Source organism: Erythrolamprus reginae, chromosome 1, assembly GCF_031021105.1.
Source record: "Erythrolamprus reginae isolate rEryReg1 chromosome 1, rEryReg1.hap1, whole genome shotgun sequence".
Lineage (NCBI taxonomy): Eukaryota > Metazoa > Chordata > Lepidosauria > Squamata > Dipsadidae > Erythrolamprus > Erythrolamprus reginae.
In genome coordinates this window covers 152,609,066-152,633,159 of record NC_091950.1, presented here as the reverse complement: position 1 = coordinate 152,633,159, position 24,094 = coordinate 152,609,066, and the positions used below count along the sequence as shown (strand labels likewise).

At 41.2% G+C, this 24,094-nt stretch overlaps 1 protein-coding gene across 8 annotated transcripts in view; it reads right to left on the bottom strand.

The window, feature by feature from the left end:
- The window catches only part of BIN1 (bridging integrator 1), a 142,704-nt gene that overhangs the window by 51,799 nt on the left and 66,811 nt on the right, over positions 1–24,094 (bottom strand). For all 8 annotated transcript variants that reach the window (XM_070729962.1, XM_070729941.1, XM_070729931.1 and 5 more), the window contains exons 2-4: positions 19,268–19,348; positions 4,255–4,309; positions 3,179–3,273 (exon numbers count right to left, since the gene is read on the bottom strand). In XM_070729962.1, the coding sequence (XP_070586063.1) occupies positions 3,179–3,273; positions 4,255–4,309; positions 19,268–19,348 (231 nt within the window). The remainder of the gene's footprint in view (positions 1–3,178; positions 3,274–4,254; positions 4,310–19,267; positions 19,349–24,094) is intronic.

The following is a 24,094-nucleotide window of genomic DNA, read 5'->3' as shown; positions in this document are numbered from 1 at the left end:
CACAGAGAAGGCTCTTCCCCTGGGTCCCGCCAAATGACATTGTTAAGTTGACGGGACCAGGAGAAGGCCAACTCTGTGGGACCTAACCAGTCGCTGGGATTCGTGCGGCATGTGTAACACCATAAGGATTTGTTCCTAAAAGTAATGTTTTTGTTTTCTAGACAAGTGTAACAGCTACAATTAATTTAAAAAGTTGGAAAAAGATACTAGTTTGTGCACCTTCTACACCAGTGGCCCCAACTTTTTTTGAACCAGGGGCTGGAATTGTGGAAGACATTTTTTTCCATGGACCAGTGCAGGGAGAATGGTTTCCATTTCACTCACTCAGCTGCTGCACATTGCCAGCTATGCAGTTCAGTTCCTACCAGGCCATGGATCAGTACTAGGGGTTGGGGACCTCTGTTTTGTACTACAAAGAAAGCTTCAACTGTTGAATTTCAACCATGATCAAAACATATACTTGGAATATTTGCTATATGACGATTATTCCCGTGCCTTCTTTTCATATCTCAACAGTAGTTTGGATTTGTTGTGTGGCCCATCCAATGAAGAGGAGATTGAGGGGGAGCCTGGGCTGGCTTTGGAGCCTTTGGAAGGCTCTGATGAGGAAGCAGGGTCAGAGGCAGAACCAGGGCCCTCCATCCTCCCCCAGGTGGAGAGACAGCTGTCTCTGGGGCCTAAGCTGAGTGAGGGGAACAAATGGGGCCCATCCCAAATGCATGTATGCGTACGGTGGAAGGAGATGAGAGCAACAGAAAGCAATAAGCCAGCTCTAAGGGAAAAAAAGACATAGATGGCAAACCTATGGCACAGGTGCCACAGGTGGTACATGGAACCATATCTGTCAGCATGCGAGGTATTGCCTTAGCTCAGATTCAGCATGCATGTGCGCACTGGCCAGCTGATTTTTGGCTCGTATGTGTTGTGTTTGGGCTTGGGCCAGCTGCTGCTCCCATGTATGTGAGAGATGCGTCAAAGAGCGATTGCGAAAGCCTGGCTGACAGCCAGGAAAACTTGGCAGACAGCCCAGAGGATTTGGCAGATATCTCAGAGGAGTTGGCAGACAGCCCAGGAGACTTGGCAGGCAGCCCATTGGATAGCCTCTCTTCTTTGGATTCGAATGCCGAACAGATAATCAATATGCGTAGCCGTAGAGCAATGCAACGTAGGGCTCAATTAAGGGATTATCAAGGGTGATTATGGTGTCACCTGTGTTTGGGTGCGGTTCACAGACTGAGGGTTGGGTGTGGTCCCCATAATGAGGGCTACAGTTACAAAAGGGAACGGAGGCAGAGGCAAACTGTGGACATTTATCAGTGTGGTTTGTGTGGCTTTGCTGCTCCCTGCTTTGAAGCCTCTGCTCTGTGCTTTTGGATTCAACCCAGCATAGTCAGGCAAGTGGGAGTTGGAAAACCTGTGAATCACTTCTTCTATCGTGCCTCATGAATTCGGAGAACTCCTGAAACTTTCCTGCTACGTGAACTTTGTATTTGGTTGTTTTTTCGCTCCACATGCACTTTGTATCTATCTGAACTTTCGCTTGGAACTGTGTTTTACTCCTGAAGAATAATGACATTTTGTTTAGTGTTTCCTTTTCTGTTTAATACAATTTTGCTGTTTATCACTGCCTGTGTTTGTCTGACCTTCTTTCCTGGACCCTTAATTAACACCTGAGCCCCGTCAGGCAGAACAGTATGGAGGCTCTGGGAGGGCATTTTCAAGTTCCGGAGGACCTCCAGGGGGAATGGGGGAGGGCGTCTTTCCCCCCCCTCCAGGCTCCAGGGAAACCTCTGGAGCCTGAGGAGGGTGAAAAATGGGCCTACTGGGCCCACCGGTAGTTGGGAAATGGGCTGTTTCTGGCCTCCAGAGGGGCAGGGGAGTCTGCGGAGAGGGGCGGCATACAAATCTAAATAATAAATAAAATAAATAAATAAATTTTCACCCTCCCCAGGCATTGAATTACGGGTATGGGCACTCGGACAGGCGCGATAGTGTGTGCGCACACGCGTTTGGCACCTGAGGGAAAAAAGGTTCACCATCACTGACATAAACATTAGCCAGTCTCTCCCTGGCTGGGAAATAAATAATAGGGGTTTGGAAGTGGCTGGTTGTCACAGGCAACCATTTGTTTTCCAGTGTGTATCAATCACATCAGATTTCTTTGCCAAAACCAGGTTTTTTGGAACTAGTGCTCTGTATTTGAGGTGCCAACGGAATCTCCCTGCTAGGAAATAATAGGGAGTGAATTTGCCTCAGCTGATGTGAACAGAGGTTGTTCTTGCCCTGTTTTTAAAAGAGGGAAGAAAGCCTTTCATTTGTGATTCATTACTTTTGGTTTTGTTTATCCAGTGTGAACAAAGACTGTCACTGCCCTGACTTAAATTAAATTTAAAAAGGGGTTGTGTTACTTGTGAGTAAGCTGATTCTCATTGTTTGTGAAGGCTGGGTCAGAAGAACAGCATTTTATGAGATACATAGGTCCCATCAATTCACTCTAGCTTTTTTCTAAGCAGCTACAATATCAGCAAGTGCCTAGTGTTCACATTAAGTTGGAAAACATTATTTGCAGACACTCAGGATCAGTACAGTTCCCCCCATCTGGTTTCATACTGTGCGGTGGTGAATGTAAGAGATACGCTATTTGCTTCTTGTTCTTGTGTGGAATTTTTGGTACAGGAAAAAATATATCATTGTATCATAGAACACATTGATACCATTTGTGCATGATGTAAAACAATAGATAAGCATAGTAAGACATAGCCAGCTCAGGATTTTTGCTTGAATACTCCCTCATTCCTGCTTTGCTACAATAGGTGCAAGGAGGAGATTGGAAACACCATCTTCTAACCCCAAAGTTTACTCAACACAACAAAAACAAGCTGTAATTAATTCAAACCATGGTTCATTAAAATAAAGCAGGATTAAATCATGGCCTACGATCATGGCATCTTTCACTTTGTAAACCATTTGATAAGTCATCAAGGAAATGATGGCTTCTCTGCTTTTCCTGGTGGCAAAATATGCAAGTCTAAGATATAAGCACATCCATATGCTTAAGAATGCACTATGATTCAGCAATATTACATATCACCCAAAATCCATTCAACGCGTACTGTCTCCACAAATTTGAGATTGCAATACATTTATCATGCTAATGTGTGAGAAATCCAAACCTCACCTCTGCTATTTTGTTAGTGTCATCCCTTCCTGGCCATTCGGGTTCATATACTTCTTGCAAACACTCTGTAAGTTTCTTGGAGGCTTCATGCATTGCTTTGAAATAGAAAAGAATGAGATAATAGTACCCAAATAATTATTCACCCCTCCCCCTAAGAAAAACCCATGCAAATACCTTGCAGACATATAAAAGAACTTGATAATATTCATATTATTTGTTTTCTAATAAGAAAAAAATAGATGAACAAAAAAACTTGGTCACACACATCAAATCCCTTGCAGTTAAATATTCTTTCTTTATTTCTTTAATACACAAATGAAATCAAGTTTTTTTAAATTGCTGATTTCTCATTTCTGATCATAGCATAATTTAAGAAAGAGTTCCAAATACTTGGATGAAATAGATAAATTTGTGTGTGTGTGTGTGTGAGAGAGAGAGAGAGAGAGAGAGAGAGAGAGAGAATGTTATTTGTTTTCAACATTATACTGGAATAAAATAGGAATTGCTATATAAATATTGATATAATTAGTCTGAGCTGTGTTTTGTGGAGCTTTTTCAAGGTAGTAAGAACAAAAGTAAAGGATCCTATCAGAAAAAAGAGATTTGCATTATGATTGCTTATCTCTCCTACTTCTTTGAAACTGAAAAGTATGGTATAATATATTCATTTACTTGTTATTAAGCAAATTAGTAACTCCAAGCTTTCAAGCCTGGTAGTCATTTCTTTTTTACCATCATGGGACCTAATAATATGGCAGGGGCCGTGAAAGCATCTCTCCCACCCTGTATTATACTCTCAGTATCCTAATTTATAAGACAAGACATTTGAAGCATTTATAAAATTTGGGTAGAAGCATTTATAAAATTTGGGTAGAATCTATCTTTAGCACATCCTGAGGAAATGTTTCCAGATGACACTACAAATAAATAGCATTTGCCCTGCTCCTGTCCACTACACTCCAATCATTATTTAGTTCCATAATTATAACTTTATAAAGTAATGCAGATAGTTGCTTCTGGAATTTACTTCACTGAAGATCATGCAAAAGAAGTAGGACTATTATTCAAAGTATTACCTTTAACTGAAGTCAGGTAGGTCCGGAGATCCTTCTGTAGCTTGGATCCTTCTGACTAAAGAAAAAAGAGTGAACAGCATTAGTGAGTAAGCTATTAGAATAACCCGTCACAATAGTTTGTTTTGATACCAATTTCCAGTGTGGTGTTCATTTTTAAAATCTTAACAAGGAAGGCTAGACTATTGCTTTTCTCATAAAATGACCCCATGTAGTTTCTAAGATTAGCTGTAGAGGCAACTCCCCAAATTAGTAGAAATTTGTCTGTTTAGATATGACATCTTCTTTGTAGAACCTTTATCCCTAGAAAGCCATATTACTTTCCTTTAGCCTCCCAATTAACTATTGTTTTTGTTTTTAAAACGTTTTATTTAATAAATTAAATAATTTTCAGTTATTTATATAATTCTATATTGCTTTTATCTATTTATACTGTCAACCTCATATTTACAGTACGTAGAGAACATTCACATCAATATTACCAAAGAAAACTTTTTGATTTTGAATGATAAATTTGTTTCAATCTAGTGACCGATGTTGGAGTTGGGTGACCTAACTTTTACAGCTGTTTGCAGCTGGAATGAAGCAGGAATCTCCATACATCAGGTCAGCAAAGCACTTTTTTACTTGAGAGCAAGGCTTTTAAAAATTGCAATTACACTAGCTTGAAACAAGGTCTCCATCAAGGGTTGACTGGCAAGAAAGAACCTCTTAATTGCAACCGGGATATATTGGTAAGTCATTTCTGCCCCATCCTCCATTGTAACATTTAAATACCCAACCAATATCTCCAGCATAATTCCAATTTTACAAATCCTCTGCATATGGTATTATTTAGTCCTCAAAGTGTGTATCTTCAAAGACAGTACTAAACAAAAGAAATGGTCAAATACTGAACGTCCCTTCCCTTCCCACCTAACATCAACAAAAGCTGGATGGAATTCTCTATGGCCATGGGAACAGCTGTGACTTTTCAAAAGGAAGGATACAGGCAGCCAGAAAAATAAAAATCTATCTAGCATCTGCTTGTACAAAAGACTGCACTTCCCCTTTCCTTTTATCTTCAGAAAGGGGGAGTTTAAACAGAGGAAGCTTATACAACATCTGTTTCAGGAGGTACCAGATGAATACAAGTCTCCTACCATGGTCCTCCTTGCTCTTATTCTAAAAGTATGTATGTCTTCATATTTAATCTTGTGTTTTTAAAATAAAAAGGCATAATAATAATTAATAATAATAATTAATTAGATTTGTATGCCGCCCCTCTCCGAAGACTCGGGGCGGCTCACAACACGATAAAAACAGTATTATACAGGCACAAATCTAATATTTAAAAAAACTAAAAACCCTGGATAATAGGGTTCCAATTATCCAAGACTTAAATGTATATGTTTCTGAAATGTTCAGATATGCACCAATTCTGTTGCTGATGTTAACTCTGCATTCATTATACTGAAAACCCTGGGATAATCTTTTTACAAACTTTAGCTTCACTTTGGAAATGATCAATTACAAATTCTTTCTGTATACGAGGTCTCTAGAAGGAGAGAGACGGGGATATACTGTAGGCTGTGTTGCTTGTTATGTCAACAAGACCGTAATGTTAACAGAAGGTTGGACAGAAACAGATTCTTCCATATAATCACCATAGGTGCCAATACAAGTTCCCAAAATAATTTATTAGGAATGCAACAGTTCCAGAAATGTTGAAGCAATGGGGGAAAATAATAATATGTTTTCCTTTCATTGTCTTGGAACAAACTTCCAGCAGATGTGGTTGGTAAATCCACAGTAACTGAATTTAAACATGCCTGGGATAAACATAGATCCATCCTAAGAAAAAATACAAAAAATAGTATAAGGGCAGACTAGATGGATCATGATGTCTTTTTCTGCCATCAGTCTTCTATGTTTCTATGTTTCTATGATAGGGAAATAAATACTTGGTAAAAGAATGAAATAACCACAGTACTTAACTTTGAGACCAATTAGAATTTTAAAAATAACTTAGTTGTTTAAAATTTATATTATGTATAGCTTGATTTGCTTAGGCAAATTTGCTTAGGGTTATCCGGACAATAAGAAAGTTACAAGGCACGTAGCTCTCGCAGGGAATGTTCGTGGGCAAAGTTGGTATTACTATCGTGTAGCGAGAAGCCAGCGGAAGAGAACAAGCAGTGTCAGTGGTCAGTAGATCATTGACTAGCGTTGTGGTTAAGGTTAGAGATGAGCGTCCTCATTCTGTTTCCCTCCAAGTGCGAAGTGCAATATGGGTACGGAATTTCAATTTCTGAGGGATGGAAATTCATGATGGAGACAGAAGTGGACAGCCATCTGTTGTGACTGATGACGTGGTACAGAAAATTTACCTATTTTGCCACATGCTATCTTGACATTACATCCTCTCTATAAAACTGAAATGATTTCGCGATGAATCGCAGCAGCATTCATGCCCTTAGCATTCAGGTAGCCTATTACAGCGCATACTTCACACTTGGAGGGAAATGGAATGAGGACGTTCATCTCTAACCACAACGCCAGTCAACTGATCACTGGCACTGCTCGTTCTCTTCCACTGGCTTCCCACTACATGATAGTAATACCAACTTCCTCCACGAACATTCCCCATGAGAGCTACGTGCCTTGAAACCTTACTTTCCAGATAACCCTCGTATATTTGTTATAAAAATTGAAAAGTATAATTTATTTAGATAGCAGCTGCACATTGACTGGAGCCATTTTTATTTTTTATTATTATTTTGCACTCATGTCAGAAGCATCAAGGAGCTTCTAGCTTGTAAGGATTGCCCTGTTGGGGCCTCTTATCATGTCCCCAGCAGGAGCTGGAATAAAGGATGAGAGCTCAGCCTGCCTCAGAGGTGAAATGCTACTGATTCAGACCCGTTCACCCGAACTGGTAGTAAAAAATGCTACTGGTTCATGATACTGGTAGTAAAAAATACTAAAAAAAAGTTTTTTAAAAAAAGTTCTGACGATCACGTGTCACACAGCTGATCTTTAAACTTTCTTTTTTCCCTGAAGCCTGATAAGACAAAAATGGGGGTGAGTGGGCCATAAATGGAAAGTGGGGGGTCCATATTTGCTCCCTGCAGGCTTCCCTGGAGCTAGGTCAAAAACAGGGGGTGGGGGGCTGGGAAGAAAAAGAAAGAAAGATAGGGAGGGAGAAAGGGAAAGAGGGGAGAGGGAGGGGGAAAGGAGAGAAAGGAAGGACTACAAATCTGATACTAGACAGAGCTTCAGAGGATAATCCAGGAATGGAAGGGACCTGGAGGTCATCAAGTCCAACCCTGCTCCAACAGGACATTGTTAAAGTGAGTTTCTATCTTTTGATCCCCCAATTACATGACTCCACCAAGCCATGCCCACAAAACCGGTAGGGAAAAAAATTAGATTTCACCACTGCCCTGCCCCACAGGAGCATTCAGGCCTCAAACGTAGGCTTGCTAACCTCCAATCAGGTTAACCATGAGAGTTACCGTACTCCTGACTGGAGCCATGTTAAAATATTTTCAGTTTTAAAGCTGCTGAATTTTAAAATGTGTCTCTTTCTTTCATTTCTGCGTGTTTTGAAGAAGCACCCCAGTCAAAATTAGTGCTGCAAATCATGGAGGCCATCAACACTGTAATGATATGCTGGAGTAATGATGAAAAAGCGGCTGACTCTGGTTACACACTAATTGCACACTAAGAAACAGAACTCAGATGGATGATCAAGCTGAGTGTTGTTTAATCTGTTTTGGTATCATTATGGTACCCTTAAAAGCTCATAGATAGGAAATATTCTAGTTCTCGCTTTGTTAGGACAAGTATACATTGTAACATGAAGCACTTTTACTGGCTAAGGCTAATGCATCAGCTATAATGCTATAATGAGAAAATAAACAGCACTATAGCTTAGTATAAGGGGTCATGAGAGAGGGGGGAGGGGGGAGAGAGAGAGACCGAATTTTGCCTAATTAAAGATTCGACACAAAAAAACATATAACCCTTCCCTGGTACAAAGCTGAAGGGATTAGATCCTATAGCCTAGAGGTTAATTCTCTGCCCTACAAGGCAAAGGCAGCAAGTTCAGATCCCAGTAAGGGTATGGCTAGCTGATGAGGCCAGAACAAGGCCGAAACAGACCTATCCTAGTCTCCCTTAATTTTCAAATTGAGCAAAAACATATGACATATATATACAGTATAAATCCCGGTAAGGGTATGGCTAGCTGATGAGAACAAAATAAGCTTGAAATAGATCTATACTAGCCTCCCTTCCTTTTCATTATCAGGATAAAATATGTTACATACATACATACATACATACATACATACATACATACATACATACATAAAATATAAATATATATACAGTGATCCCCCGGTTATTGCGTTCCCGATCATTGCGAACGGGCTAATTTGCGATTTTGCAACCCGGAAGTAAAAAACACCATCTGCGCATGCGCGCCCTTTTTTCTATGGGCACGCATGCGTAGATGGCGCCGAGCAGATCAGCTGCTGGGCAGCTTCCCTGGGTCTTCCCCCTCTTGCTGGCGGGAGGGCGAAGCCCCCCCCAGCACCTGCTCGCCCGCCGTTCGCCCGGCCACCCGCTGCTCGCCGCTCGCCCGCCCTTCGCCCGGCCACCCGCCGTTCGCCGCTCGCCCGCCCTTTGCCCGGCCACCCGCCGTTCGCCCGCCGCTCACCCGCCGCTCGCCGCTCACCCGCCCTTCGCCCGGCCACCCGCCGTTCGCCCGCCGTTCGCCCAGCTCGCCCGCCCTTCGCCCGGCTCGCCCGCCCTTCGCCCGGGTTGGGGGCTCGGGGGTTGCTGGAAAGCCCCCCCAGGCCGGCTCCGATCTTTTAAAACAGGCGCGCCGCTTCTCCGCTGACTCCTGGCGAACTTCCCCGCTTTAGGAGTCAGCGGAGAAGTGGCACGCCTGTTTTAAAAGATCGGAGCCGGCCTGGGGGGGCTTTCCAGCAACCCCCGAGCCCGGGTTGGGGGCTCGGGGGTTGCTGGAAAGCCCCCCCAGGCCGGCTCCGATCTTTTAAATCAAGCACACGGCTTCTCCACTGACTCCTAAAGCGGGGAAGTTCGCCAGGAGTCAGCGGAGAAGCGGCGCGCCTGTTTTAAAACGATCGGAGCCGGCCTGGGGGATCGGAGCCGGCCTGGGGGGGCTTTCCCTTTCAGTTGGGAAGCCGCGCGGCTTCCCAACTGAGTCCCGAAGTCAAAGGCGAACTTCAGGACTCAGTTGGGAAGCCGCGCGGCTGTTTTAAAACGTCGCCGCCGGCATGTCCCGAAGCCAAACAAACCCGGGTGGCCGGGCGAGCAGCGAGCGAAGGGCGGGTGGCCGGGCGAAGGGCGGGTGAGCCGCGGGCGCGGCAGCAGCGAGGAGTTTGCATGGGCGGCGGGGAAACCCCAATCTTCGGCTCCTCGCTGCTGGGAAGTAAAAACACCATCTGCGCATGCGCAGATGCTGTTTTTACTTCCGCAGCGCTACTTCGCGAAAACCCACTCGTTGCGGGGGGTCCTGGAACGGAACCCTCGCAATGATCAGGGGATCACTGTATATATATATATTTCCTTCCCCTATAGTGCTAAAATCCAGGGTCACTGTATGATGGGACATACAGAAAAATAAAATGAAGCACTTTGTTAAAGTAGCACATAAAATATGGAATTCATTACCACAGGAAGTTATTATGCAAATTAGACTGACAAAGAACAAATGAAGTATCTACATACATATTCTACCTTGTTTTCCCCAAAATAAGACATCCCCTGCTAATCAGTAGTGATGGGCGAACCTAACGAAATTCAGGTTTGGTGGATTCAGGCAGACTTTACAAAAAATCCTGGTGACGTCACCGAACCTGAACCCCGAACACTCCATGACGTTGCAATTGTGGGATTTCCCAGCTCCTTTTGCTTGCTTTGGATAGAGGCTGGAAGCATAGCTAATTCTATAGCATAATTGTTAGCTCTCTTGACTTTGAATCTGCCGATTGGGGTTCAAATCCTGGTGGAACCACCTTTTTTTAAAAAAAAATAATTTTTATTTATTTATTAATTAATTATTATCATCATCATTATCATCATCATCATCATTTATTAATTATTAATTATTTTCATGGGCACATCAGGAAGGTTCTCTTTTGCCCCCCAAGAGCTGGAGGGTATTTTTAATGCTTTCTTTTTTTCCTACTAAGAAGGGATTAAAAGGACTCAAACCCCTTTTATTATATAAAGAAGCATGATAATGATAATGATAATGATGATGATGATGATACTAATAATACTAATACTAATAATAATAATAAATAAATAAAAAATTTAAAAAATTTAAAAGGTGGTTCCACCAGGATTTGAATCCCAATCGGCAGATTCAAAGTCAAGATAACTAACTATTATGCTATAGAATTAGCTATGTTTCTGGGCTTTCTTTTAAGCTAGTAAAGGGAGATCAGGAAGAAGTATATGTGACGTCAAAACTCTGCCCCCAGAATTCCATCGTGGGGTTTCCCAGTTCCTTTTGCTTTCAGGGAATGGTAGCGAATGCCATGATGGGATTCCGCACTCTCTTCCCAGGCGGCAGCGTTTCGTGTTGTTTGAGGGAACCTTGAACCCGAATTCCGAACTTGGGCACGGATTTTGCCCAACACTACTAATAAGCCCAATTGGGCTTTTGAGTGCATGGCCAAGCACTTATATCAGGGTTCAAAAAAATATAAGACAAGGTCTTATTTTCCGGGGGGAATGGTACTAATCATGGGTATAGCTTAGTATCATCATTGAAATTAGTGTGCCTCTAAAATCCAAATGTTAGGAAACACATTCAGAGGTGCCCTACTATATTACTACAAGTAAAGGTAGGCCTCAATCTACAGCCATAATTGACCCCAAAATTTATGTTACTAAGTGAGAAATTTGTTAAATGACTTTTGTCCTATTTTACTAGTTTTCTAGCCATATTTGTTAAATTAGTAAGACGGTTGTTAAATGAATCTGGTCTTATCAGAAGATTGCAAATGTGATCCCATGACCCCAGGACATTGCAACCATCATAAATGTGAGTCAGTTGTCAACCATCCGAATCTAAATCATGTGACCATACAGATGCTGCATAACTCATAAGTGTGAAAAATATAGTTTTAAGTCACTTTTTTCAGTTCTGTTGTAATTTTGAATGGTCACTAAGCAAACTGTTGTAAATCAAGGACTACCCGTACCCTTTCTCTAATCATCTGGTTGACCATTATAGGAAATAGAACCAGAGGTAGGTTCTTCCCAATTTGCACCAGTTCTATAGAACTGATAGCAAACCACTGGTGACGTTACAGAGCCAATTTTGTCAGTGCTGCTCCATGGAGGCCATCTTTTGGGGTGATTTTTTTAAAAATTTGTTGCTGGTTTTTTTCTTCTGCACATGCACAGAAGCCGAGTTTCTGGCACTGTGCACGTGCCGCCATATTGATTTTGGCTTTTTGGTAAGGGGGAAGATTTTTGCAAAACTTTGGTACTGCGCAAGCATACACAGGAGGAAGCGACCTGACACTGAGGCAAGTTAGAACCCACCCTGACTAGAACAAGTAGGTCTTTGGCCTGAATAAAGGTAGTTTGTAAATGTTCGAAGTCAAACTGGAATAATCAATTCCAATTTGGCTCTTGCAAAGAAAATATACATGTTTCCATGAAACATGTGAACAAACATCTTCTACAAAAGCATTTAAAATTAAACAAAGAATCAGATTCAGTTGTTACCAGCCATGTAATTGTTAATACTTGCCTCCTAACATCTTATGTTGCCATCCTAAACATGAGAGGCACATCAGAACTTACTGTGAAATGTCCACAATGGCCAAAAATGTATGGTTTTTATTGTCTGTATATAGCCAAGAAGGGGGTTGGTGAGTTATAATATATCTATAACCACAGATTAAGCTTATTCTGCAAATTTGGGCATATATGGGGGATAGACATCTTAGTGTAATTGATCAGAAGCAGCTGGGTTTCTCTCTGACACTCAGTCACATAAGAATGCAGGAAAGACTATCTTTCTGTCATTATACATCTGTTAAGTCTTGAGCCTCATCAAATGTTTAATGGTATTAACAGAAGAGAAAGGAACAGGAAAGATAAGGCGATGTATTTAATACGACACTTCATTTGCTATTTAGAGATATGGCAGATGAACCTTTCAGGTCCAGCTCACAATTTGCTCTTTTGAGATACTCACTGAATTTGAGGCTCATTATCTCTATATACCAAAAAAAACACCTTCAGTGGGTGCCATAAAACAGATGGTGACCAGAAAAGAATACACTGTCGGAGAGAACAAACTATTCTCATTAAAACAACAACATACATTAGACCCGTGATGGCAAACCTATGGCAAATGTTCCACAGATAGCACTCAGCGCCCTCTCTATGACCACCTGAGCCATTGTCCCAGTTCAGCTATGCCATGCATATGGGAGTGCCTCCCGCCAACCAGCTGGTCATCAGGTCTCCGTCGTGTATGCGTGGGGAGGGGTGCGTCACATGCACATCCTCAGGTTCATGAGCGCATGAGGGGGTATGCGGGGGCAAGCATACATTGCATTTTGGGGGGGTTGGGTTCGTGCTTTGGGTACTCCATCTAGAAAAGTGTAGCCATCATTGCATTAGACTATATACATTTACAGTAACACGTTAAAAGTGCTTCGCAAGATCATTCACATCATTTTCTTCTTTCTTTTCCCCTCTTGTGCCAAAATAGACAGTCTGGGGAAGAAGGCTCTGTGTTTAATTGCAGATCCTAGATATGGGAAACTAATTCGTAGGGGAAATATTCTTAACTTGAATATTTTCCCAGACAGCAATTTCCAGAAGTAAGAATTTATGAGACTACAGCATAACTGTTCTCTGTCAATCGACCAAGAACGACTCCCACTACAACTGAAGAAGTTAAGCGGTTCCAAATGTAACTATTTGTTGAAGGAATAATAGGGCGGGGGGGGGGTTGTCTGCTGATTAAATCAGCAAATGCAATGAGTAAGGCAACTATTAGCCAACACAGTAAGGTTCCCTTCCAAGCTCATTAGTAAACTATATTTGTATACGTATTGAAAATTTAAAGCTTTCCATAGACTGCATGTATATTTATATTTCCTAAAATAATACTATTACCATATTTTTTCTGTGTATAAGATGCACCTTTTTCCTCCCTAAAATAGGCTGATAATTAGGGGGCAGCTTACACACTGAATGTAGCTTTTTTTTCCAGCCCTAACTAGCTGCTCACAATCTTCCCAGCTCTTACCCTGCAGGTTTCTCTCTGTGAAGAATGTTTTCCAAGCTCTAAGTCTTTGCAGGGTTTGTTTCATTACTCTAACTTGCTCTGAGTAAGTTTATTTCCAGTCCTAACCAGGTGCTAACAATGTTCCAACCTCTTACCCGCTTGCAAGCTCTTTCATTGTTACTTTCTACCAATAATGTATTTCAAACCCTGTCTTTGTAGGGGGGGGGGTTTCATTGCTTTACTTGCTCCAGATATTTCTTTTCAGCCCTAACCCAGTGCCATTAATGTACCCAAGCTCTTTCATTGTTACTCACTGTGAAAAATGTTTTCCAAGCCCTAAGTCTTTGCAGGTTTTTCCCCCATTGGTCTAACTTACTCCAAATGTTTCTTTCCAGCCCTAACCAGGTGCTAACAATGTTCCCAGCTCTTACCCCACTTGCAAGCTCTTTCATTGTTACTCACTGCAAAGAAGAATATTTCCCAAGCCCTAAGTCTTTGCAGGGTTTTTTTCCATTGCTTTACTTGCTCAGACTGTTTCTTTCCAGGTACTAATGATGTCCCCAGCTCTTTCATTGTTACTCTCTCAGAATATTTTTTTAAGCCCTTAACCAGGGGATAAAATAATGTGCTGAAGCTGATCAGACTAAGGACACTAGCTAGATGAATACCTGGTAAGCAAATTCTTTTCTCTATTTTCCTCCCCAAAAACTGAGGTGTATCTTATATTCTGGTGCGTCTTATACTCCGACAAATATGGTACTTTGAATGAATAAACACCCCTTTTTATGTTGTTTTAAACATGTATACATACATTCCTTTTCATAATATGCATCTGAGAGCTGTTTTACAATGCAAACATTGAAACTGTAGTTGCTTTGATAGTTCTGGGTGGCTGTTTTTCTTTTTAAATGATAGTATACATGAATAGGAGCATGTTGGATTTGTCTTTATTTTCTTATATTTTAATCTATCGTGGCAAAAAGGAAAAAAGAAAAAGCAGAAGCTATTCTGAAGAACTATGCAAAGGACGGATCAAGTGAAGGAGAAAGCTCCAGTTGTGCTGTTCGTCAAACTGCAGAGGTACCTCAGATTACTGGAATGTCCAAGCCTCTGCCAAAAAAGTCAACCCATGTTTGGTTTACATGATGCATATCAAGGTCAGCGTCTAAGCTAACAGAGAGGTACATCTCGTGCCACTTGCAGAATGAAAGGAAGCATGCCCATAGATCTCTGAATGGACATACAAGGTATTTAGAACAAGATTCCCTTCCCATTCAGGAATAAGAAAAAGCTGAAAGTGTAATGCATGAGCGAGACAGCTAATTTTATATCCCTTACATTTCAAAGCAGACCTCGTGCCCGCTTGGCTGTACGGGGTCTTAGCTCAGGGCAAAGCAACACAGTAAACAATTGGCCCATTCTTCAATGGATGCCTAGATGCCATTTCTATCCTTCCTGGGTCTTCAACTTAAATAGAGAAAGGTCTCTGGCTTCATAAGATCAACTTCCTTTAATACTTATATTTCCTGTGGCTAGCATAAATGTGGTTTCTCAGACCCAAATATAACCCCAAAGCAGGCAGGATAATGAATCGTAACGTACTGTAAGTAGTCTCAACAAAACTAAAAGCCTTATAGCCAGAAAGTTCCCACATGTCTACCCAGAGAGTAGCAGTGACTAGCTAGCAATAAAAAAAGGAAAGCCACAGTTACAGTAACAGGTGTTAGTCACCATTTCATCCTTTTTTCTATTTGGGGTAACCAGCTAGACAATATAAATTTCTACATGCTCATCTTATGTTTACATTTAAACCATCTAATGATATTCCTTAGGAAAATGATGTTTCTCCCACATACAAGTCATTGTTTAGCATACCAACTTTGTTTGGTATGATTGTATTTATATTACTCTGTATACTTTTTTTTTTGAAGAGGCCTTTTTTGTATTTAATTAATATTTCTCCTCACCACCACCACCTTGGGTTTTATTTTTATACAAGGATAAGCTTTGTTTTTCTGCAACTGAATATTTTCCCACATGGGGGGGAAATGATCTTGTAATATTCTGTTAGATTTCAGCAATTTTGCCCTGATCTCAAATGATCCTTAGCAACAATGCAGAATTCTCATGAGAATTCAACCAAGAACACTGACTTTTAAAGAAGTTGCAACGTTTTTCTCCCCCTGAAAGTATAGCATCATTTGAGATTAAACTAGCTGGTAAAGTTGTAAGCTTTCATTAATGTTATTTTAAAGATGTTTCTTTATTGAAATCCATGGAGAATTCCAATCATAGAATTCCAATCTATGAAAGTGTTTAAGATACAATGGAAATCCATGATACCAATCCAAGTACTAATTTGTTAATCAAGTAGAAACCAATTATAAAACAAGGAATGTCATGATGGGGAGAGGGGAGATTGTGTACTTCTTTACAAAAACACATGTGACTGTTTAAAACCCTCAAGAATTCTGTTTTACCCCCGGAAGCCGAGTAACGACGCTGAGACATGTTGTGGATTAAAAATGGGTCATTTATTGAATTAACATAAATTTAAATAAATTTGCCTAAATTTGCATACGCCAATTTCAATATTTAAATTCAGAACAAACTAAGGACCTGCAGAGGCCAAAACTAACGGGGCGGAAATTCCTACCATAACATTCCTTGGCAACCTTGGGCAAATACTCCCTGCTGACCCAGGTGAAGTTACCACCTTCACCTGGGTCCAGGCCACGCCCCTTCATCGTGTGGGAGGAGTCCACCCTCCAATCCCCATGGGAATTGGATCCGGTGATTCCCATGGACATCCTCTCTAGTTCCTGGAGAGAGGCGGTCCATCACCCTTTAGGATGCCCGAAAGGAGCATGCGCAGTTGCTTCTAATTGCCCATTTCCGCCCCTAACCTGCCAAACCCCAATGACCAAAGGGAGGCCTATACCACTATGTGCGCCGCACCCCCTAATCAATCCAGTCCGTACCCTCAGTGTGGAATAGGTGAAAAAACGGCCGCCTCTAAAGGGGAGGCCGCAAAAAATTCCTATTCGGCCCGAGGCGACCTCAGGAGGACACACTGGTGATAGCGGAGGGTGGGCGGGTGTTCGCTTTAAGAGCCAAGCAAGGGGGAGGTCTTGTCCCGATCGCCCTTAAATAGGGCGATCTAAGACCTCCCACAACCCAACAGGCAGCGCGCCATGCTGGCGCGCTGCCAAAAGCCGAACTTCCGGGTTCCGAGGAACCCGGAAGTCCGGACTTTATGAGAGCTGCCGGCAGCGTCTCTCCCGCCCCGCAGGTAATTTCGGCTGGCGCTAAACCGCCAGCCGTGCATTTCTAAAAAAACCCTTTCAATTAAGGGTCTAAAATTACGTACTGCAAGGGCTGAGGTTGATACTTGTAAGATGGGAATTTGAACCTCAGGCAAGACCAGAGATGGGTTCCTCCTGGTTTGGAACAGTTCTATGGAACCGGTAGTAACTTGGTGGCCTGGGTCGCTGGAACTGGCAGTTACTCAGGCCTGCCACACACCCAAGCCGACTTTCTCAGCAGCTTCTGCGCACATGCAGAAGCTGTTTATTGCTTCTGCATATGTGCAGAAGCTGGGTTTTTAGCATTGCATGTCAGGAAGCGAACCAGCAGTGAAGAAAATCAGAATCCACCCCTGGACAAGACAGAAGAATTTGGTAAACTCTAAACAAGCCTCACCCAATCTCAAAGTCAGAAAGTCTATGACCAACTTTCTGTTGATTTGAAAATGCCGAATAAAATTTAGAATTTAAAATGTGGAGCAAAATACTCACACCAACTTTTGGTTTCTGTATTACAGATAACCCTCGACTTACAACTGTTTGTTCAGTGTCTGTTCAAAGTTACTATGACACTGGGGGAAAAAGTGATCAATGGCCATTTTTCACACTTACAACTGTTCCAGTATCCCCATGGTCACATGATCAAAATTCATATGCTTGTCAACTGGTTCATATTTATGATGGGTGCAGTGCACTGGGATCATGTGAGCAGTTTTTGTGAGCTTTTGACAAGCAAAGTCAATGTAGAAGCCAGTTTCACTTAACAACTGTGTTACTAACTGAACAATTGCAATTATTCACGTTACTAACTGAACAATTGCAATTATTCACGTAACAACAGTGGCAAGAAAAGTCATAAAAATACATTATTTTCCCACTCTGCCATGCTCATGCCGTATTGTGAATTTTGCCAAGCACCAGGGAAATCTGAAGATTCAGGCAGTTCAAATGTGTATAGAGATTTGTTGCAAACTTAAGGTCTCTATAAGAATCCAAACTACTAATAGTCAAGGGAAATTAGCAGACGTTAAAAATAGAAAGGAATTCAAGGATTTAGATCTCTTGTGGGAGCACAGGGACTCATGATGGATGACATATTTGACTCATTCCTCGGGCTCAGCCTGATCATCTCCTATTAAATTCATGCTTAAACTTATTTTAATGGAAACACTTGCTCATATGGTACTGAAGAACATCTCTATTTCTTGCTTATAATCCAAAAAACCAGCAAGATGAACTCATAAATATGGCTTGACATTTCACTATGTTATAAGAGAAACTACTTGCTGCATTAATGTAAGCTAAAAGCACATGATTAAAAAAATTACATTACATGCTCAGTAAAATTAATGTACTGGTATGTGTTATTTATAACTAAGCAAGAAGGCCAGCAAGATTTTTGCTCAAAATGGCCAAACTTTTTCTCTGTACATATACAGAGCCAACCAGTGTTTGGAGATATGGCATCTGACCATGGGCTTTGCATTTTACAGTCTCTTGCAGATCATTTACTATTCCTTTTAAAACAATTTAATAATTACAGTGATGCTTAAAAGTATATTTTAATTGCCTAATTTAATCACTTAATTTAGTAATTACTTAATTACTTTTAATTGTTCAATATTTCTGCATAAATATGATCTAAAACGCATTCCACATACAGTATGTTCTAAAATAAGTTAAATTATATAATAAATAAATTAAAAAAGAGAACCCAAGTAAACAAAGACTTTATAACAGTATTATAAGACATTATTTTTGTTCATTGGTCTACTTGCATTTTTAAAATCAAAATTTTCTACATGTTCCCTTGAATGGGATATAGTCTGTTCCATGCAAATCTTTTGAGAGAGGGCTAATTTGTTTGACATTTTGTCATTTTTTCCCTCTCAACAATGTAATTTTATGTTTGGATGATGCATTTTTGCAATTATAGATCAGAAAATGCTCATTTACATTTGTATAGTGATATACTGTATTTTATTCTAACAAGAAGAACTGGAAAAGAAAAATAATTATTTGTTCTGTTGAAGATTAAGTAAGTTATCAAAGACACAGAGATTTAAAAGAAGAGGCTATTCTGAATTTTTTTTAAATATTGTGTGGTGTTCACAGGGAGAGAGGAATAGTTCCAGCAACCAATCAATTCTCTAAATTTTGCCAAATGATCCTTAAAAATTTTATACCATACTGGAACTTAAGTACTATACCCTAAATCCATTCTTGGTCATCTGGCATTGGTTTGGTACCAATTAATATCAGGGGGAAAAAGAGACAGATCATAAAATAAAAGAATACGTGAACAAATTTTATTCATTTATATATTTATTTATTCGTTTATATATTTATAAAATTTATATGGCCACCCATCTCATTGAAAGTGAGTCTGGGTGGTGTGCAATGATCAATGTATGAATCCTTAAAACTCACTTACCAGCTGTTTGTTAAAGTTTTGCACACACTGTTCAAATTGCTCATCTTTTGTTTCATCTGCTTTGCCAAGTTTCTGGAGGACCTATAAAAACACATGAAAACAAAAAGGAAGAAGTGAATGTTTACAGTCACACAACCACACACAACCCCCCCCCCCCCCCCCAATATTTTTGTTTATTTAAATAAACCAAACAGATAAAGTAGGAATGGGTGGCTCACGGACCCTTATCGCAGGGCACATGACATGTTGCTTTATGTCAGCTCAAGCACACGCACACTAACCACCTGATTTTCAGCCTTGGGAAAGGCCATTTCACCCTCTGGAGGTTTCAGGGAAGCTTTCCTGAAGCCCTGGAGTGTGAAAAACCACCCAACGGGCAAACCAGAAGTTCAGAAAAAGAGACTTCCGGTTTGCCCATTGTGCTGTTTTTTTGTACTCCAGCGGCTTCAGGGAAGCTTCCTGAAGCCCCGGAGTGCAAAAAACTGCCCAACGGGCAAATGCTAACGTTGGAAAAATGGGGAACATTGAACGTGGGGTGGGGGGCTAAATAAAAGTTTGGATTAAAAAAATATCTCTTCCTCCCTTTCGCTCTATTTCTCCCTCTTTCTCTCTCTTCCTTCTTTCCCTTCTTTCTCTCTCTCCATCCCTCTTTCTTTCTTCCTCTCTTTTTTGCTCTCTTTCTCTCTCCCTCCTTTCCTTCCTCTATGTCTTTCTCTCTCCCTTGCTCTATGTCTCTCTCTCTCTGTCTCTCTTGCTCTCTCTTGCTTTTTTCTCTTTCTTGCTCTCTCTCTCTCTCTTTCACTCTCTTGCTATATATCTCTTTCTTTCTCTCTCTCTGCCTCTCTTGCTATCTCTCTCTGCCTCTCTGCTATTTCTCTGTCTCTCTTTCTCTTTCTCTGTCTCTCTTTCTCTCTCTCTCTCTCTGTCTCTCTTGCTATGTCTCTCTTTCTCTCTCTCTCTCTCTCTCTGCCTCTCTTGCTATGTCTCTTTTTCTCTCTCTCTTTCTCTGTCTCTCTTGCTATGTCTCTCTCTGTGTGTCTCTTTCTCTCTCTCTCTCTGCCTCTTGCTATGTCTCTCTCTCTCTTTCTCTGTCTCTCTTGCTATGTCTCTCTTTCTCTCTCTCTCTCTGTCTCTCTTTCTCTCTGTCTCTCTTGCTATGTCTCTCTTTCTTTCTTTCTCTCTCTCTCTGCCTCTCTTGCTATATCTCTCTTTCTCTCTCTCTCTCTTTCTCTCTCTCTCTTTCTCTCTCTGCCTCTCTTGCTATGTCTCTCTTTCTCTCTCTCTCTCTTTCTCTGCCTCTCTTGCTATGTCTCTCTTTCTTTCTGTCTTTCTCTCTCTCTCTCTCTCAGCTGACTGCAAGCGGGAGCCCTGACGGCGGCAGCTGGACGTGCTGCTGGACGCCGTATATGCCAGCCCCGCAGCGCCAGCATGTACAGCATCAAGCAGCACATCCAACTGCCACTGTCGGTGCCTCCACCCTGGAGCTCCCTCTCACCGCCGAAGAATGAAGCTCTCCTTTTTCCCGCCTTCCTTCTTTGGGGCCCAGCAGGAGAGCGCCGGAAACAGCGGCATTGGGCAGGAGCCGGGGGACAGCTGCGAGTGGGAGCTCCAGGTCGGAGGCACCGGCACCGGCAGCACCCCGCCCAGCTGGAGCTTCACGACACACCTGACCGTGTCTCGCGGCACACTAGTGTGCCGTGGCACACCAGTTGGGAAATGCTGGTTTAGGTTAAGTACAGTCCACTCAGTTGTAGACAGATGCTACCAAGTACAATCAGTGCCAAGGACCGTACAATATTTTGAGCAGGATAGACAGTTATCACAACATGAAAATGAAGGGAAGATTATCCAATGGCCCAGTTCAGCATAACATAGCATCACAGTGTATTTCTGAGCTTATCCTTTCAAAATGATTGACACAAAACTCAACTAAGAGCTTAGAATTTTTCTTCACAATTTAACATTTTAATTGAATTATAAGATAAAATAAGATACAAAATACAAAAGTAAATAGGAAAGCATTGGGGAGGAAAGGGGGAGAGATAAGTGAGAAAGAATTGGAAAAAAGAAAAAGAAGCATTGACTTCCAACTCTCTCTGCTGCAGTAAAATAACATCAAACCATAACTTATTGTTTTTTCTAATAATATAAAATAGCCATTTCTATAAAGATATATTAATCTAATTGGTAAAGCCAAAAATCAAAGTTTCATTCTTTTCCATTTCAACCACAAACCTCAGAAGCAGTTCCCACATATGGAAACAAAAGTAGACAAAAAACCTAAACAATGAAACTAGACAATGTCGCTTGGTGGGGCTTAGGGGAAGAGCCTTCTCTGTGGGGGCTCCAACCCTCTGGAATCACCTCCCCCCAGAGATTCGCACTGCCCCCACCCTCCTTGCCTTCCGCAAGAGTCTGAAGACTCATCTATGCCACCAGGCTTGGAGCTATTAGACTCCAGCCCCCTGGCCAACAAATGTTATGTATATTTGTTGCTTGAATGGGAATGATTGACTTTTAATGTAACTGGGGTTTTTAGATTAGATTAGTTAGTCGAAATTCATTGGATTTAGGATACTTGTATTGTTTTTTTCTTTTATATGTTGTAAGCCACCCAGAGTCCCCAGAGAGGGGTTGCATATAAATCCAATCAATCAATCAATCAATCAATAAAGAAACTTATATTCTTTTCTTTAATCAAAATAGTCAATTTTGCCATTTCAGCCAACTCCATCCGCTTCTGCAGCCATTCGTCCTTCCATTTTTGTGTGTATAATGTCTTGCTGCTGTCAAGGCATATAGTGTCAAAGTTCTGAATTTTTTCTCCAAGTCTTTTTCCATTAGGCCCCAAAGGAAAATTTATGGTTCCATTTTTAATCTTCATTTTCAGAACATTTTGTATCAAAATATGAATCATGCTCCAAAACTTTTTTTTATCACATGTAGGGAGAAGCTTAACATTTTTCTGAACCAATTTCATTTTCTGCTAAAATAAAGAGAAGAAATGGCCAATAAGAGCAATGGGGCAGAAACAACCCATTTTATCCATCTACCAGTACATTCCCTGATAGAAGAGGAAACATGTGGCCTTTTAGATATTGCTTTCAGGAGCCAGCTGGCTGACTGATAATGAAGGCTTGCTGGAAACTGTGATTTAGCAACATCTGGAAAGCCATCAGTTTTTCTTCAACTCTGCTTTCTATAACATAAGGGAAAAACTTTGTGGGCTACAGGTTTTTAATTAAAATAATTTGCTGAAATTTAATTAGAGAGACATGCACTGAACAGTCAAAAGAATAGGAAAGCAACCCTGTGCAGTGCAATTCTGATCCCCTTGGAAAGAGTTATGGCGGCGTCCCTACAAAAATGGTTCTTTTGTGACATACAGAAGGATTAAGTTCATATGCAGAGCACAGAGTTATCACTCTTGGATTGATGAGAATTGAATACACTTCTGTCTAGGATTAGAAATAGCCTCCGGAGGCTCCTGTCACAGGGACGTGATTCTGTCATCAGGAAAGACCAGAATAACTATGGCAATCAGCCAAGGCGTCTCTTAGCATTGAGAGACCCTTTTTAACAATGCAGTTCACAAACCATTTGAGGCAAAGTAAAATTTAATCAAGACACTTCATTTATCAGCCATTTCCTAGTGTTGCTCTTTGTATGGAGTCAAGTGTGCTGCTACCACGGCGGGTGGCCTACAAAAGTGAACTCAGGGCTGACTGCCTGGCTGCCTTGAATGCAAAGACACAAGGAATTATTTATTTATTATTAATTTATTAATTAGATTTCTATGCCGCCCTTCTCCTGAGACTCGGGGTGGCTCAGTAGTAGTCACAATGTCTGTTATTTATTTATTTATTTATTTATTTATTCATTCATTTATTCTTTGTCCAATATACAATACATATGGAATGAAATAGACATTAAGTAGTATATATAGGGATAGTAAATAAAAAAGAAGAGGAGTGGATGAGAGGGAGAGAATATATAGGATATATGAGAAAAGGAAAGGTAATTGGACAGGGGACGTTAGGCACATCAGTGCACTTATGTACGCCCCTTACTGGCCTCTTAGGAACCTGGAGAGGTCAATCGTGGAGAGTCTAAGGAAGAAATGTTGGGGGTTGGGAGTAGACACTAAAGAGTCCGGTAATGAGTTCCACGCGTCGACAACTCGATTGTTAAAATCATATTTTTTACAGTCAAGTTTGGAGCGGTTAATATTAAGTTTGAATCTGTTGCATGCTCTTGCGTTGTTGCGGTTGAAGGTTTAACTGTCTGCTCCTTCCCCTTCTCCTTCATACAATGATGACAGCTTTCTACTTTGTGTATTTTTTAAAGTGAATGTATAATCTATTTTGTACGCACTCCAAAAACCAATACATGATGCAATAACCAGCTATAACAAACACAGAAATGACCATTTGTCACATTTACATTTAATTAACTTAAGAGTATGTGTTACGGAGGGAGGGAGGAAGGGAAGGAGGGAGGGGGAGAGGGAGGGAGAGAGTGTGTGTTTATTAAGCAAGAAGTCAAAACAGTCCACAGAGAGTGAGTGCCTGCACAGCTATTCCATCAAACTATTTGTATGCTACTATGGAAAAAGTATACTCCAGCCCAGTTGAGTCTGACTTTAGGGAGCAGTATTCATCTCCATTTCTTAGCCAAGGGAGCCAGTGTTGTCCAAATATATTTCTGTTGTCATGCAGCCAGCACACAGAACGCTGTTATCTTTCCATCAAAGTGGTACCTATTTATCTACTTGCATTTGCAACTGCTGGGTGGGCAGGAGCTGGGGCAAGGATGTGGACTCACCCC